Source organism: Osmerus eperlanus, chromosome 9, assembly GCF_963692335.1.
Source record: "Osmerus eperlanus chromosome 9, fOsmEpe2.1, whole genome shotgun sequence".
In the NCBI taxonomy this organism is placed as follows: Eukaryota; Metazoa; Chordata; class Actinopteri; order Osmeriformes; family Osmeridae; genus Osmerus; species Osmerus eperlanus.
The window spans coordinates 12,409,958-12,427,463 of NC_085026.1; the positions used below are offsets into that span (position 1 = coordinate 12,409,958).

A 17,506-nucleotide genomic window follows, 5' to 3' on the forward strand; every position below is an offset into this window, starting at 1 on the left:
ACGATTTCTGTTGGCTACATTGTGTGATTTCAGGTGGTATGCTGTTTTATGCATTGTTCAGATACTTGGGAATAACACTCTGAACTCCTCTGAGTTAATAAGAACATTGTTGATAAAAAAAGTACTTATTGCACTCTGGCTTCCATATCTTGTAATGATAATTATTTATGATGGGTACGAGGTAGTTTGGGTCATTCTATCGGTCTCTTAATTGTAACAAGGTCTATTGGTGCTTCATATGAACAGGACTGTAGGACTGACGCTCCACTGTGCTGGAGTTACCACACGCTCGTCTAATACGATCTTCAACAGTGTTCTCTCCATGTCACACAGAGGAATTAAACAGGTGCTATGGGGTCACCGTCAACAGCTCTCCTTCCACTCATCACCATGCCTCTATGTTCTTAATGGCCACCACTGTGAGCCGACCGAGTCCTTTTTTTTATCCACTCCAATATCATTAAGTTATTAGTTGATTCCAGTGGATTTAATCAGCATAGTAATTCCTCTCCACGGGCAGATAAGTCTCTCTCCAGAGCAGTTACACTGGCCACTAAGCCTGCTGATTAGGCGCAAGCCCCCAAAATAATTCATCAGAAAACTACAAAAAATAATTTATCAAAAGTGCTTCTCGAGAAAGCCGCACAGGACCTTTGCTTCTTAATAATTAAACTCTGCAATTAGGCATCTTACCATGCGCTCAGTGTGAGACTCCATGTAATATTTATAACCATACATAATTATGCAATATATTCTTGAAATAAGAGGCCATATATCCACGGCCAGGCTGTCAAAAGGCAAGACATTTTTATTTGGTTTATAACACTGTTTCATCTTCTAGACGAGCCGCCGCTGGTGACTGAGGGGGGCGCGAGGTCCTCGCGTCTGTCAGACGCTCCACCCCTGCCCCGGCTCGAAGAAATCTGACGACAGGGACAGAGAGAGAGAGTGATTCAAGAAAAAAACACACACAAACAGACAGAGGTAGCTGGACGAAACAGGTTGAAGACATGAAGAGAAAAGGGAGAGTGGAAGAGAGCGAGAAAGAAATTGAAAAATAGAGAGGGAGACAAAGAGAAAGAGAAAGAGAGAGAACGAGGAGTGTAGAAAGAGAAATAGCATGGTGCTCCATTCGGTGCCACGGGGGCCAAAAATATCAAAGAACATCATCCCAACACAACAAAGGCATACCTTAGTGGTAACATAGATTGACCACACTGTCTGTCAACATGAGACGCAATGGGGAAAAAAGTGAAAAGAGAAAGATTAGATTAAAATAGTAGCAGAGATGGGCGCTGTCTTGAGATGTATTGTATGATAAATTATACATCACGTCCCGGCATGTAAAAAAAAAAAAAAAAAAGATTAAACAAAGTCTACAAAGCCCCTGATGGGGCATGAAAAAAATAAGCAACAGCAGCGTGTGGAGTGGACACGCCGGACAAGGTTGGCTTTCATCTAGTGATGTGGTTCAAAGCATGGCTAGGAACAGAGCAAACTGGCAATCAAAGCTAATGTGTAACTGGGCAGTGGCGCTCTCAGCTCTTCATAAGGGCCCCTTGTCAGAACGGCAGAGAAGATCACACGCAGGCAAGACGCCTCTCTCTCTCTCGCTTACTCTCCCACCCTCTCTCTCTCTCTCTTTCTCTCTCTCTCTCTCTCTCTCTCTCTCGCCGTCTCACTCTCTCGCCCTCCCTCTCTCCTCACATCACAATGGTTCGTTCTCCACACGAGCGTCTTTGGAACTTATTATTTTTCCGTGTTAAAAACGCAGTGCTGGTGGAGCAGCCTTTTGAAGGCTTTTCATGCCATGGATGTGATGAATGAGAAGTAAAACCGTACGTTTTCACTCCAACTTTGCTACAGTTCACAAAGGTTTTCTTTTCTCCTTCAAGTTCCCCATCCCCAGGGGTACCTACTGTATCGGAGTGTGAACTAGCGCCCGAGCGGAATGAATGAGTTAGAATAAAACGCATCCTGAAATGTATTGTCTGCTCAAACATGCATGGAACATGCAATTACCAATCTGTCACGGATATCAGGAGGCCTTTTGTGCCGCGGGTTCACTACCATTTAATATCTTCTCTCAACATTTCATCACACTTCCAAATGGACTGCATGGGGAACTTGCACACTGTACCCTGGTCGTGGAGCAGCCAACAATGTACAATGTTTCAGTTTATCACAAGTTCATCAGACTCAAAGTGACTCACCGCTCACTCACCTGACTGAAAATCATACAGTTGTGGTTCCGGCTCATTTTTTACTTCTCTCTGGAAGAATCATAAGGGGATAGTGTTACATTACAATTGCAAGGAAAAAGGTACATTTACAGACAGTTTTTTCTGCCTAGAAAAATCCTAAATGTTTTGGACTTACTGTGTACCACACAACAACGACCTTTCATGGATATTACGTTTTTCACACCGGCATTATAGAGAGGTGATTAACATAGATAAGAGTTAAAGTCAAATAGCCGTAAAGGTCGTCATTCAGGCCCTACTCCCACAGTTTCGAGAGTGATTTACAACACATTAATTTGGTTCAGGGAATAATTTATCCGTGACACACACCCAACCACACAGCAGCACGCATGTAGAATGCGCACGCAGGAGACAATATACCGTGAATGCACACATCTCATATCACCGATCAATCAAGATGCTTTACAACTTCTGTCAGCAGCTCTAACAGACATCATAAATTACAAAGCCATTGTTCATGTTGCCAATAACTTTTGAAGGAGAATCTCAGCAAACTGAGAGAGCACAACAACATTGTCTCTGCAGCCCGTTCCGCGGGAGGCGCGACACGACGCCCGGGCACAGGAAGCCATACCTAATCAAAAACCTGCCTGCAAATACGGAGGAGGGAGAGGAAAGTACTTTGAAGGTAGATTTACATTTGCGAATAGGTTTCCTATTCCCCTCAACTGGAACATTCCCATCAAGGATAAGGATTGGCATGGACAGGGACATTCTGATGGAAAGCAGGCAGCGGCGGGCTCCGTTAGACTTGGTGATCCCTTTGCATTTCCTTCACAATTTCTAAATCCTCCCCTCGACTGCAGTCCCGAGGCTCTTCAGTCGGGCTGGGGCTGGAGTGGCACCCACAGATCTGTGATGGTTGTGACAGTGAATACGAGCCGTTCTTCAGACCCACTCAAACCCAGTGAGAAAGATGTAAACAAGCGGTGGTGTGCATAAGGAGAACAGGGACACAGGGGTGGAGTGGAGCTAGACCAACATCCTGAAGCACTGATTGATAACTGGGACCCCCTAATGGGAGCATTTCTATTCAGGCGGGGGAGCAGAACTGTACGGGGCCATATTTCCATCCCCTGACAATCTACACGACAGACCCCAGGTCCATTCAGTATATAAAGAGAGTTTGTGTGCGTGCATGTCTCCATTTTGTGTGTAATGGAAAAAAGACAGTGTTAACTGTTGCTTGTGAGATTGCCCAGTGTGTTGACAGTGTGGGGGCTACAGGGGAGAACAGAGGAGAGAGGAGGGTAGAGGAGAGTGGAGGAGAGAGGTGGGTAGAGGAGAGTGGAGGAGAGAGGTGGTTAGAGGAGAGAGGAGGAGAGAGGTGGTTAGAGGAGAGAGGAGGAGAGAGGTGGGTAGAGGAGAGTGGAGGAGAGAGGTGGGTAGAGGAGAGAGGAGGAGAGAGGTGGGTGCCTGCTGTTAGAGCAGGATGCAGTGATTTTCATGGTGTCACACCGTGACAGGTCTCAGAGCGAGGACAGTAATAACCACCTGGAGAGCCAGCTCCTTCTCTATTTAGTCACCTATGGAATTCTCCCTGGGACAATAGAACATCCTGGAAACGCTGAGCGGTAGCAGCCTGAAACCTATGTTTTCAAGCCAATCAGAGCCAAATTGCCTGAACTAAGTGCAAGGCACATCCACTCCCAGAGGAAAAATGTCATGCTTCCATTACTGGTACAAGTATTGTAGGACTCCTTGTTATCATTCAACAGTATGTTTCTCAGATTAAGAGATGGGCGTACAGTGTGCTTTGGACATTCAGGTGTTCTATTTTATACACTTAAATTGCTAAACTTATTGAATTTACATTTACATTTAGTCATTTATCAGACGCTCTTATCCAGAGCGACTTACAGTAAGTACAGGGACATTCCCCCCGAAGCAAGTAGGGTGAAGTGCCTTGCCCAAGGACACGTAATTTTGCACGGCTGGGAATCGAACTGGAAACCTTCCGATTACTAGCCCGACTCCCTCACCGCTCAGCCATCTGACTCCCTCATTTAATTCATTTAAATATATAACGAGTCACATTTAATTGTCGGCCTGTCCATGGAGGCGGCATTACAGGGGAGTGTTGGGGGTTAGTCCAGAGTGGAGAGTAATCCTTGGGCTCGGTAGGAGACACCTTGATGTGCAGGTGCCTTTAATACTGAACAAAGTCATGTGAGAGGGAGGAGTGGAGGCCCGGGACCAGATGTTCTCCATCAGCCTGAGAAGCTGTCCCAGATGTGGAGGCTGTGGATCCGGTGACATGTGAGCGAGAGCTACTAATGCCAAGTGTATTAGTGGTCTCTTTATGTCTACATTAGGCTCAATGGTGTTGCAAGGAGCGGGGGGAGTTGACGCAAGGCTGGGCTTTGCTGTTGCTACTGCTACTATTACTACGACTATTATTACTACCTCTGCTACTACTACTACAACTACTACTGTTCTTACTACTACTATTACTACCAATACTACTACGATGACTACTATTACTATACTGCTACTTCTACTACTACTACTGCTAATGTGATACTGCTACTTTTACTATTAATACTACTACTACTACACTGCTATTATTACTACTATTAACACTACTACTTTATTACTACTTTATTTATTTTATACTATTACCAGCCTACTCTTAGTACCACTACTACCACTACCACTACCACTACCACTACCACTACTACTACTAAATGCTTTGATGAACTTACCCTTGAAGAACTTGGACATCCGTGACCGTATCCCGTACTGCTTTGAAGAAGCCTCCTCCTCTCTAGTTTCCTTGCAACATAAATCAGAGTGTCCTATCATCATCTAGTCATATTCAATGCATATGTGGCCTGATTCAGTATATCTGTCAGCTTTCTCCTCAGAGTGATAGATCATATTCCTAATCCCACTACGCACATGCACTATATGTCACGTACACCCTCCCTTCCTTACATTTAGAGATATGGTAGAGGTACAACAGAAGAGAGAGAGAGAGAGAGAGAGAGAGAGAGAGAGAGAGAGAGAGAGAGAGAGAGAGAGAGAGAGAGAGAGAGAGAGAGAGATAGAAGTTGGGAAACACATTATAGATAGCTAGGTTCCCTGCAGTCTTTTTCTTTGTGCTTCAGTGTGTACCCTAGACAGGAAGCAGGGATAAACAGACCCTGTTTTTCCTGCTGGTTCAATGTCCCTTCGAGGACTAGAGGTACATCTCAGTCTGATTAATGGCAGTACACTGGCTAATGAACAGTAATTGAATGGTATAATGCAGTAGGTCCTAAAAGCCCAGAGGACCAGTCTTCTGTTGCAAAAGGCTGGTGACATTGTCTGGGGTTGATTATAGTTGACCTTGCGTGAGAGAGAGGGGGCCCTTTGAAACAACCAACCAGAGCTGGGGGAAATAGAAGCCACAAAACTGTCGGAGACAAATGAAAAGAAATTGCATTGGTAAAGAATAGGGGAGGTCGATGGCCAGATCAATAACTATCTGATTTCTTATCACAAAATTCTTAAGAAGAGGAAGACGATTGATCAGACATCCCTAGTTGTATTGGCACTTCTAACAATATTAATTAAGAAAAAATGCTTAGCTGACTGGTTGATAAATCAGTCTATATCGTTAAATCAAAACAAACGATAGTAGTAAACAGAAATCAAACCAACTCAAACAACCCTAACCCTGAGCGTATCCGACCACTGCTAGCCTGTTAACATTCCTACACGAACACATTCCAACTTGTAAACAAGAGGAAGGCTAACGATGTACTCTAACTGGTTAGCAGAGTGCACATCTAAATACAGTGACTTCCAGCTCTAGATGGACTATTAAAGAACTACTGCCTCATCTAACAAGATCAATCCAGAAACACTACAAATGCCAATCAACTCCTTACGAGGAGACGTCTGGCTCTTAAGATGTCCCCAGCCTCCATGCACAGGGTCTGTCTGCTGGGCTAGGCTGACAGACATGGCCAGCCCCAGACAGCCATGCCAGCCAGCTCTGCTCATTCCTCATAACTCTTTACTTTGTGTGGCCAGGTCAATATCACACTACCTCACCACTGTAACTATTCACTATCCCAACCCCACAACCATGAATCATCTAAACAGAGGCAGGACGCTTGGCTGGGAATGCAATCATGTAATTGAATTTGGTCATCAATACACTGTATAAACGGCAGCAGTAGCATGAGAGGTGCATTTCACAAGGCCTGCCAAAGTGGGAGGCAATCTATTCAAACCCAGTTCAAACTATGAGTCATAGAGGTACATATATCTCTTATTATCATTCCCAGCAGTGTACATGATGAGGTGGCAGGAGAGACGCAGGAACAGTCTGCTTCTCTCCATACAGGACTGGGGGGGGGGGGGGGGGGGTAGGGGTGGGGGGGTGGGCTGAGTAATGGTTGTATGTTGGTTGGCCAAATAATTTGCTCAAAGTCCCCACCTTCCATAATTTCCACTCTCAGTAAATCTTCCATAAATAGCTCTAATAAAGGTAGACACATAAAAGTGCAGCTACAATACCTTAATTATCCCTCTGTGACATTTTGGAATATTGCAAGTGACTCCTTTTTAATCACATCAGACTATCCAATTGTCAGCCTATGGATGTGCAACTTTGTACTGTTGAACACCACTTGATACACTGTTATCTCTGATAAGGGGTTTGCTCCAAAAGTTTGTGCAAACTGATTACATCAAACTATTTAAGTCATCACATAAGTAAACAGTAAACAATAAATATACAATTAATAGAATCAATCTATAATAGATTGTACAAATTCTTATTAAGTAAAACAATTGGGCTCTATTGAATATGGGATGGGATATGAAGTAAATTAAATACCACAATCATAATTTCCTACTGAAATTCAGTAGCTGTCTCCCATCAAAAGAGGTTTGGAGCGGTGGTGATGATGACTGCTCAAATGAGCTGAGTCGGAATCAGAAAACATTAGTACTGCTTACCTAATGGTCATTCCAACAATCTATACACACTCTGATTCAGCAATATCCATGCAGGCCTAAAAGCGATAAGTAATGAATTAGACTATTGATGAGGACTTTAACCGGGTCATAAGTATCCCCCTTGTAGTCAATAATTATTCAAATAAGAATATCTTTATTGCAAAAGTGCATGCCTTTGCAGAAATCATTGCAACACCAAAATATCTCCCTGTGGTGCAGTTCCATTTGCTTGGACCTGGTTTTCATTACAAAGAAATGTTCCGTTTTATTCATTGCTTAAATCAGACTCAATATCTTCTTATTTTCAAAGCTGAATGAAATGGCGAGTACTAGTAATATGACCAAACTACTCTGTGTGTTCTATCACCATTATGGGGCTCATTTTACATCCTCTTGAGGATTATTAGAGCAGAATAAGTGTATTTAAATGAGTGTAATTTCTGGAAAGCCCCCATCCATGCAAAAACATCTGTACACACAGCGGTGCTCCATTCGTTACCAGGCACATAACAACCAGGATAAGGCACAGATATGAAAGCGAAGTAAATGTGGGGATGGTCGCTGCTTGACATGAATCAGACAGTCCTCTCTGCATGTCCGCACGCTCATACAGTAGCTGAGCCCCAAGCATGGTGCTGCAGATAAGCCTGCTGCCTGCTTTATGTGTGTGTGAGAGTGTGTGTGGGTGTGCGTGTGTGTGCATGGGTGGGTGTGTGTGTGTGACAATGCAGACGAGGCTGTACCTGGGTCTCTGCCAGAAGAGGAGACCTGAGTCCTCCATGTCTGGAGCTGGTAAAACCAGTTCCCCTCCCTGACTCCTGGCCCTCCCCTGCTCCTGACGACTCCTGCCAGACACACAGACACACAGGCAGACACACAGACACACAGACACACAGGCAGACACACAGGCAGACACACAGACACACAGACACACAGGCAGACACACAGACACACAGACACACAGGCAGACACACAGGCAGTCGCACAAAACGATAACAAATGAAAAAGACAGGAAAAGGTCACCATGCCTGTACTGTTTAGCATGTAGCTGCTGGTCCAGAACCCTTCTTTTTAATCAGGTTTTCCTTGAAATGAGAGATCTTATATTTATTGAAGTGCCCCAAAACAATAGGTCTCATCCACCCCTATGCCAGTGCTAACCATCCTGGAGCTGGCAGACAGAGGCCTGTTGGTGCTGGGGGTGTTGCAGTCCTGGAGGAAGGTCTTGTATGGGCTCTGGGCTCCACTGCCTGGTCTGGATGACCTGCGAGTGTACTGCTCCTCATCCACCACCTTGGCCTCAACCTGGAGTGGGGCAAGACGGGGGGGGGGGGGGGGGGGGGGGGGGGGGTTTCTCATACTGGGAGCTTGTTGTTGTGTTTAACAGGCATATAAATTCTACATGTGTATATCTTGTTCGCACAGTGACCTTCTGACTACAGTCTCTAAAGACTATTGAATGTAGCATTTAGTCCAGGACTAGACTGAACGGGAAACCTTGACCTAATTGTTTCCTGGCCATATGCTCAGGCTCACTGGGCGAGTGAGAGGCTGCGCTTTTACCTGATCAATTGGCAAGTCCACCTTCACCTGGCGATCCTCCTGCACCTCGCAGGCTCCCGCCGTCTCCCTCCGCTTGTGCTTCGCTCGGAACACGCTGCCCTCTGAGAACAGTGATTAATCACAATTACCCCTACTGCTGGCAGTCCCCCTGCCACTTCGCACACACACACACACTCACTCACTCACACACACACACACACACACTGTCCCTTTCGCTTCCTCGACTTCAGAGGTGATCAATGATCCTGTCAAGCTATTTATTTATTTAGAGAGAAGCACACACAGAGCGAAAGGTTACTGAGGGTCGAGGCCTCTCTCCCACCAATGTGGTCCACCTGCCTGTACAAACCCTCTGCTGTCCCCGGGCCCCGGGCCCCTGACACTGACTGGTCGCTCTCACCACACCTGGGGAATATGGATCTGACACTCTGCACACTGCAGTCAACAAAATCACATTTCTCGGCGGTCGCTGGATTCAAGAAGGGGGACGTGAGTAATAAAACAAGCTATTGGGACTCTGGGAGATCTATTATTAAAACAGAATTACTGGACCCATCCCGAAGTTCCATCTAAGTACTATTGATAATCAGTGATTAAAACAAAAAGGTTGTCTCTACAATATCAAGCAGTGGGCCCCGGGGGCCCAGGTGAATCACGGACAGTGGGCAGGCCTGATGTGTTCTGTTTCACGGCGATGAGATTTGGATGCGATCCGAGCGCCTATCAGGTTCAGAATGAAGACAAGTGATGAAAGTGATCCACAGACAAAGCCTGGGCTCCTGCTTGCCAACAACAGCGCTCAGAGAGCCACCGTCCCCCAGCGCCACACGCTGATGGAGTTAAGGAGAAGCCTATGGATTTTCCCCGCGTTTTTCTTAAACCATTAGTAATGAGTTTATGAGGGGAGCTACTGCCACTGGGGATGATCAAGTGTCCAAAAAGTGTCCGGAAACGCGGGGAGGAGAAGGGGCCTGCAGACAGACAGTCACCCTGCTCATGCCGGGCCCCAGCGTGAGTGGAGGAAACTCTACTCCATCACCAGGAAGGAGTGCTGGCTCGGCTTGAATGTGTGAAGCGATGGCAGAGCTGCAGGGGCTTGGCCCGCTCCTCCTATGATGTCATGGTGTCTCTGGACGGCGGTGCGTACTCACAGTTTAGATGGCGCCGGGCACACACACATTACACGCGTGCACCAACACACGCACACACACACACACACGGCTACGGTGTAACATGTATTGAACAGCTGGGTGGTGGAGGCATCGGTGCAATTACTGTGTATTGTATCCACTATATATCACATTCATACTGCATAATTGCCACAACGCTAAATACCATCAATCTTAAAGACTGTTTTTGTCAGCTTTATGATCTCCAGTCTATATTATTGTGATGAATAACTTATGATCGTTTTGGTTCCCCCCCTTCAGGAGTAAATTGGAGCATTTTGTTTTCCTGGTAAAGTTAACGAGCCTTTCTAGATACATATTCAACAAAATGGCCCGATTGAATTCATCTATGATTTAGAGGGCTTGATGGCGTTTGAAGTCTTGTTCAGTTTGAAATTTACGGCAAAGAGTTCTCTCTCTCAAAGGTGCAAAACGTGTTTCTCTGATGTACTCAGACTCAGGTGAATTCAGAGAAAGCTCTTCTGTGTACCTGTACCTCCTATTGCTACCACGCCACTCAAATACTGACATGCACAGGCACACATACAGAATAGAATGCACACACACACATACACAAACACTCAAAGTGCTAAAAAATATATAAAAGATGGAAAAAAAAAACAACAGGTCCAATTCATATCACAAAGAGAGTGAGAAAATGAGTGGGTGGTGGAAAATCACACATGTAACATTGGGAAGCATTTGTATATGGTAGCTATGCTTACCCCCCGTGGTGAGGAGAAGTGGTATTCTGGACACCTGCTTCTGTTGTTTAGCTCTTTCAGGCTTGGCATAGAAGTAAGAGTCCTTCTGCTGCCTTGCTTGCTGGCCTCTGGCTGTGTCCTCCACAAACCCTGGGTGAGCAAACTACAGAAAAACAAAGGCTCTGTGAATCGAGACGCTTTGCTTGGATTTCAATGCGATTCATCAGCCTCTGTTGTTGTTGTTTTAAAGAGACAAAACACTGTGGTGGGGTCTTACACCTAATGTGCTTTTAGTACACAACTTGTTCCTACCTTCTTTCGTTCTCTCAAGCCTTCTTTTTCCCTTATTACATTTTCCACTGACCTCAATTTTTCATGAGCTGATACGCTTTGTAGACTACCCCCCCCACCCACCTACCTCTCCCGCCCCTACTCCCAATGTATTGAACTCATCTGGTTCCAATGCATCCTGTGCACAACCTATCAATCACCAGGGAACACAGCAAACTAATCATTTATTGATGAAATGGGGCAGCCATGAATTTCTAACTGCATTCGTCTTATTTATCAAGCCAGATCAAACAATGAAAATCCAAACAAGCTTAAAGGGAAAGGAGAGTCGCAGGGAATAACTTATTCCTCAGCAGACGGTTATTGATGGAAAAAAGGCTGGATGGCAAGAAAACAGAGGGGGGAGGGGAGAGAGAGAGGGGTGAAGAGAGTGAGACAGAGAGAGAGCGAGAGAGAGAGAGAGAGAGAGAGAGAGAGAGAGAGAGAGAGAGAGAGAGAGAGAGAGAGAGAGAGAGAGAGAGAGAGAGAGAGAGAGAGAGAGAGAGAGAAAAGGAGAGAGAGACAGAAAGCAGCGTGAAGATGACTTCAGAGTGATGTTCAGACAGCAGGGTACACATCTGAATTAATGCTTCCCACAAAAGGCAATTTTCTCCTTGCAGACTGTTCATCCCCTCAGTGGGTAGCCAGGTGAGCTATGTATCCCCTTAGAGGGAGAGGAGAGAGAAGGGGGGAGAGACGAAGAAAAAGAGACAGGGGGAGAAAGGGAGAGATGGCCAGAGAGCATTTCGACGGCAGTGCTCTCTGCTGTGGCTGCTCCAGTAGATCCCAGGGCAGGCTCCAGGGCCTGTGTAGTGATCTCAGGCTTCCACCAGAACCCGATGCAGGCAATGGTGTTTGCAAGCACACTAACACAGAGTCTAGGGACTAGCAGAGCAAGTTTCTTCTCTTGTTTGCATTCTTTAATGCAACGGCAGAGTGTGTTGATATTCTTTTGAATTTTATACAGCCGTTGGTAAGGGAGAAAAATAAAACAACACAAAGAAGTTTTTGCCTGGGATATTCTGTTAGGGAAAGTTGAAATAGAGTTCACTGAGTGGTGTCCATGCCGCAAGATCAAAGACAAAAGTGCTTCTGACTGTGGGAGTGTCATGCTGTTAATCCAATTTCAACCCTCTAATTTGGTTTTGAGTGATGTGCACACCACCATCCTTGTTTATGTATATCTCAAGGTCCACAATCACAAACTAAATCCATCCTAACTATCAAAAAACAAACACCATATTATATATGGTGTTTGCCTCAGCCTCATAGCAAAATTTAAATACTGCAGTTCTCACTTAAATCAACAGAGTGCCCCTCCAGAGAGGGGAGAGAGGATGGAGGAGGAGGGGGAGAGGTATGGGGGAGGGGGCAGTGCTGTGTAGCAGTGGGAGTACAGTAACAGTACCAGCACCACTGAGAGAATACCGCCATGGAAAAAGCTGAAGTCATTTGCTTCTTGTTACGCATTACATATCTGCCGCGTCCTGTGGGGACAACGTCTGTGTCTATCAGGAACCGGCGAGGGAGAGAGAGCGAGAGAGAGAGAAATAAAGAGAGAGAGAGAGAGAGAGAGAGAGAGAGCGAGAGAGAGAGAGAGAGAGAGAGAGAGAGAGAGAGAGAGAGAGAGAGAGAGAGAGAGAGAGAGAGAGAGAGAGAGAGAGAGAGAGAGAGAGAGAGAGAGAGAGAGTTTAGAAAGAGACAGAGAAAAAGAGACAGGGAGAGAAACTCGGGGGGAGACGGGCAGCAGCGTGTAATCTCTGGCCCTCTCAAGTGGCAGCGTGGAGGAGTCATCGGGAGGACACTGCCTGTGATATGATAGCATGGGTGAACTGGGGGGGGTGTCCAGAGAGCCAGCCACCCACCACTAACACCAGCACAGCGGTATCACTGAGCCCCTCCCTGGGTCTGGTCCTCCATGGGCAGACTTGGAGGCAGCGGCCAGGGCGTAGCCTTCCTCTGGGGCTGGGTATCGCCTCGTCCACCCTGGATGAGGTCAGAGGGGAGCAGAGGTGTTGCGACGGAAAGAGTCGGGGTTGATGTCAGGGGCAGGATGGGGGGGCAGGGGGGGGGGGCATCATGGGTGATGTCAGAGTGAAGGGTTCTCTGTGGAGATGCCCTATGCCCAGGTGACTGTGTGAGCCAGGCGCCAGTGTCTCCAAACAGCAGCGCCAAACACAGGAAATGAATCAAAGCACCGGTTTCCTCTGGTCACGAGTCACTACAGCCACACCATCCACATCCAGTATGAGTTCAACAGATCTATAGAAAGCAGCACGCCTCACATCCCCCAAGGAAGAGGGCATACAGGAACATTTATCACACATTACACACCTCCATTGGCCCACTATGAAAAAACACAAGCCATACAGTCTCATCACCACAAACAACACCTCCATTTGCCATGCTGTAAAAAGAGCATGTAGCATGTAGCATGTAGCATGTAGGCAACAGTACAGTACCTCTACCCTCCGCAGGGCTTTGTGTGCTGCGGAGCCTGGTGTCTGATCTGATCTGCACCAGCTGTCCCAGTCCCAGGCCGGGGGCAGACGGACACCTCTCGTGCCCAGCAAGGTTGCTGAGCAAGGTTACGTTTTACACAGCCTCCACGGACACGTTACCAGGCTTTTACAGGCCTTTCACATCAGACCGGTGTTGTTTTGTGAGGTCAAATCGAAATTAATGATGGATGTGACCCTTATAAATGTACACGTGTAATCAGTAAGCCAAACTGATGACATATCCAGCTACACTGAGCAATTTCCCTCCCGTGTATCTTTCTGTGAAAGGTCCTCATTAACTGTTGAAATCATGTTTATGAATTCTTGAGTGATCAGGCAAGAGGAGTGCTGGAGAAGAGCTGTTCCAGACAGTGAATGAGTAATAGTGGATGAAATAGCTCAGACAAGTGACAGCCATTGTGTTGTCTCTGTCTCCCCCTTCTGGCCAAAGATAAAATGTTGCCACTAGTACATATGTCTAACTGTTCCTTCTGATGACGGCATACATTTTGCTTCCCCATTGGTCCCTACACAGTCCAAAATGTGACTAATTAAAGTAATGAGATATTTTTGGGTGATAACAGTTGAAATTGTGTATGTCCAGTACAGATAAAGTAGTGAGCTTTTTTTATCTTCTTACACTGAAGACATTTCAAAACTGTACTTCAGTTTATTTATTTTTTCTCTCTATCTGATAATTGACATATGTCATGGTGTCTGTCATCTTTCATGGTTAGAACAATCAGACACCAAATAGATAGGCTAGGTTTTCTCACACCAGCCTTATCTCGGTCTAAGCATGCTGAGTGGGCATGTTCTTTTCTTACGCCTCTTGTTTGTACGTGTTTGGTGTTCATCTCTGACTCTCTCACCGTCTCACCTAATCACAAAACAAATTTTCCTGGTTCTGGTACAATGCACAGCCTCTTGGTGAATATGTTGAGTCTATGAGGCTGGCTGTGCTTGATCAAGTGGGCCAGGCTGGTACTATGGGGATTACCCCTCATAGTGGAAGGCTATGGTAACTCAATGCCTCCCACAGACAGTGATGGATGATAGGACGGTCTCATAACCAATCACACAAGGCAAGACTCACGCCTCCGCTGGAAATGTTAATTGAAATGCTGTGTGCAAAGGCATGCTTTTCAACTGTATTCTGCTGAGGTGTTAAAGCAATATTCAGATGGAACAAATATGTAGGAATTTAGGAGAACAAAAGCAATAACTTAGCAATCACTGAGCTGTTTCCAGCAACTGCACGGATATCTTTTCTAGGTTAGGTGTTACATGATTCTGCAGCAGGGCACTCACCACATTCCTGGAGTACCGGCCTTTCCTGACGGCTGGGAGGCTGTTGTTGCTGACTCAGAAGAATACAAAGCAAAGCAAGAGAGAGAGGATCTTCAACTAATTCAATATAAGTGGACAAGCATTAGGCATGATGGAAAATATTCATCCGATTCAGATTTTGAATGGTGACAGATTAGGGTTTGTATGATTAACAGTTGAGGGAGGATGTTTGTCTCACCCATGACCCAGCAGGTTGAGGTCCCTGATGATGCCTTTGCTGGGGACCCAGTGGTAGTATGGTATCGACCTAAACTTCTCTGCTCCCACAGCTACATAATACTGGTTGTTTTCCAGCTGCATAGGACCCTGCAGAGGAGTTCCATCTACAGCACACAGCCTGAAGAGAAAAAGTCAAATGTTATATTGTAAACAAAAATATCCACGCTACAATAAAAGGCTACCTCATCCTAAATATAGTATCAAACTGAAGCAAGGCAATGGGGATAAAAACTGTATTGAAGCCTTTGTATTTTGTCTCTTTGTAGCAATCATGCAACATAATGGCCAGTCAAACTGCTCTCCTACCTGTGCACTGCCCCTGTACGGAGATGTACTTTCTCAGTCACCATGGCCAAAACACTCTCCCAGTTTGTGAGAGTATACTTTGGGATGAGTATCCGAGCTGGAGGACCCATGTAATCTCCATTGGTAAAAACACTAAAAAAAAACAACACAACACTTATTATAGTATAATAACATGATGTCTGCCAATTATTCAGTCTTGGACATTCCTAATATTAGGGCTAAAAACGTAAGTTTAACTTAAAGCCTAAAATTATCTATTATTTTAATGTAACATTTTACACTGAAAGCTGTAACAAATAGGATACATCATTATCAATATTCTACTATTCCATGGAGTACAGTACTCTAACCTAACAATTACAATAAAAGTACAGTATGGGGTTATTTAAATCAATACTCACTTGATTGTGCATGACTCATTAATAATCTTTCTCCAACGAGCTGGAACAACTATCCTGCTGTGAACCACAGGCCGGATCTGTGCATGGAAGGACAGGGTAAAGATGGTGCATTTTCAGCACAACACAAGATGATTAGCTATGTCTATGATAAAGCAGACAACAAAATAGTAAGTCTGGCCTTGATACCTGTTCATTCTTCTTTTTCTGTGGTTTCTTGGTTGTTATGTGATAATAACTGGAATGCAAAAGACATTTGATGACTGACAATACATCTCATGGTTTAGCCTAACTATCATGTTGCCTTCAATACACAGTAACCCTACTGAACAGTAATTCTTCCCATTCTGACTAATAATTCTGCAAACGAATTCAAGAAATGTCATCATCGCAAATTGCTTCTTAATTACAAGGTACCTACTCCAGCTTTTTGAAACGCTCTCCCCCAGCTGCAACGTATCTCTCCCCATGTTGCAAACTGTCCAGGTCAAATATTTTGTGACCGTCTCTCGGAGTGTAAACGTTCCTCACAGCTCCAAAAGAAGCCTCAACTCCGCGTGTGACAGAGCTTAAAAAACTGCCAAAAGTTGACACATGTCGCTGGTTGACGACAAACTTTCGTCCTGGAAAGAATGCATCCCCATTCCTGTACACGACAATCGTTTTAGTTGGAGGCTGAGAAAGTACAGCTCTACCTGATGTGCCAGACATGACAGCAACCTAAAACGATGCCAACGTTCACGAACTCTGGTAAAATTACTTGCTAGCCTTGGATTAGTTTGTAATGATACAAAAGATCTTCTAACAAACGGACCGATGTCCAGATAAGCGCAGAGCATTTAATCAGGAATCTGTTAGTCAAGTTGTTGTAATTTGCGTCTCTCGCTTTAAGAGTAATTTGTTGTTCATGGGTTCAAAAATCTAGTTAGCCGCGACTGTCTGATTGCCCAGTCTCACGATTGTTGTTTGATGTGTTGCCATGGAAACCAAGTGGAGGAGAAAGCACTCTGGTTGATAAATTGATAGAGAGCAGGGAAATGTTATGACTACTGTTAGTAACTGGATGCTGTTTCTGATATTGATAGCTAACATTTCGGATTACTTTTATAGATTAAATATGAATCCCTACAAAAAACACTTATTATTTCATTTATAAAAATGTTTTATTATACGATTTTTGTTATACAGCAAGTTCCAAATAGTCTTATGTGACCTGTAAACCTTTTCTCAGGTTGATAAGTAGCCGTAAATACTAATTTAGTGACGTGGCAGCCTGTGTTTTTTGATCACGGACCGTCAAGCAGTGATCTTTTTTCTGAGCTAATCAAATTGTTTACTAGGATACTAAGGTAACTAGAGATTTCACCAGTGCAAAGGCAGCTAATTGGTTTCTGCCAGACAAGTCCTTGTCAATGGAATGCATAATTGATAACTGTATTACTTATTTACTGCTTGAGAGCCTTATGCCGTGCTTTATTCCACAAATCATTAATATTGAACATTCTCAGAATTTTGTTAATTCACTTCACCTCTTCGTCCAATGCATGTGATTTTTTTTTCTTTTTTCTTCTTCTCATGCATAACAACATAACAATGAGTGAACATTTGACATGGAGAAGTTTACTTGGATATAAAGTAGGCTATAATATGAAACTTTTGTATTACTATGAGCTCTCAATTCCAATTAGCCCTACAGGAAGCAATAGCTTGCCTGTCTCCAATCCACTAATCAAATACTGTGGGAAATGT

The 17,506-nt window shown here is 44.8% G+C and overlaps 1 protein-coding gene across 8 annotated transcripts; it reads right to left on the reverse strand.

Moving 5' to 3' along the window:
- Positions 1 to 785: 785 nt before the first annotated feature.
- Positions 786 to 16,759, reverse strand: LOC134027169 (doublecortin domain-containing protein 2C). Of its 8 annotated transcripts, XR_009931426.1 has the most exons (14): positions 16,179 to 16,759; positions 15,947 to 15,995; positions 15,761 to 15,837; positions 15,360 to 15,491; positions 15,013 to 15,171; positions 14,796 to 14,844; positions 10,675 to 10,816; positions 8,781 to 8,881; positions 8,379 to 8,522; positions 7,961 to 8,062; positions 4,970 to 5,039; positions 2,225 to 2,273; positions 1,192 to 1,221; positions 786 to 923 (listed from the first exon to the last, which is right to left on the reverse strand). XR_009931426.1 is itself a non-coding variant. In XM_062470365.1 (13 exons), exons 1-12 carry the CDS (start codon positions 16,466 to 16,468, stop codon positions 2,257 to 2,259), a joined length of 1,323 nt encoding a protein of 440 aa, XP_062326349.1. In that variant the 5' UTR covers positions 16,469 to 16,759; the 3' UTR covers positions 786 to 923; positions 2,225 to 2,256. The 8 variants fall into 8 exon arrangements, 7 of the variants coding, with proteins under 7 accessions (XP_062326349.1, XP_062326350.1, XP_062326345.1 ...); XM_062470365.1 differs by lacking the exon at positions 1,192 to 1,221 and having other exon boundaries at positions 14,796 to 14,835; XM_062470366.1 differs by lacking the exon at positions 4,970 to 5,039.
- Between the last annotated feature and the right edge of the window lie 747 nt (positions 16,760 to 17,506).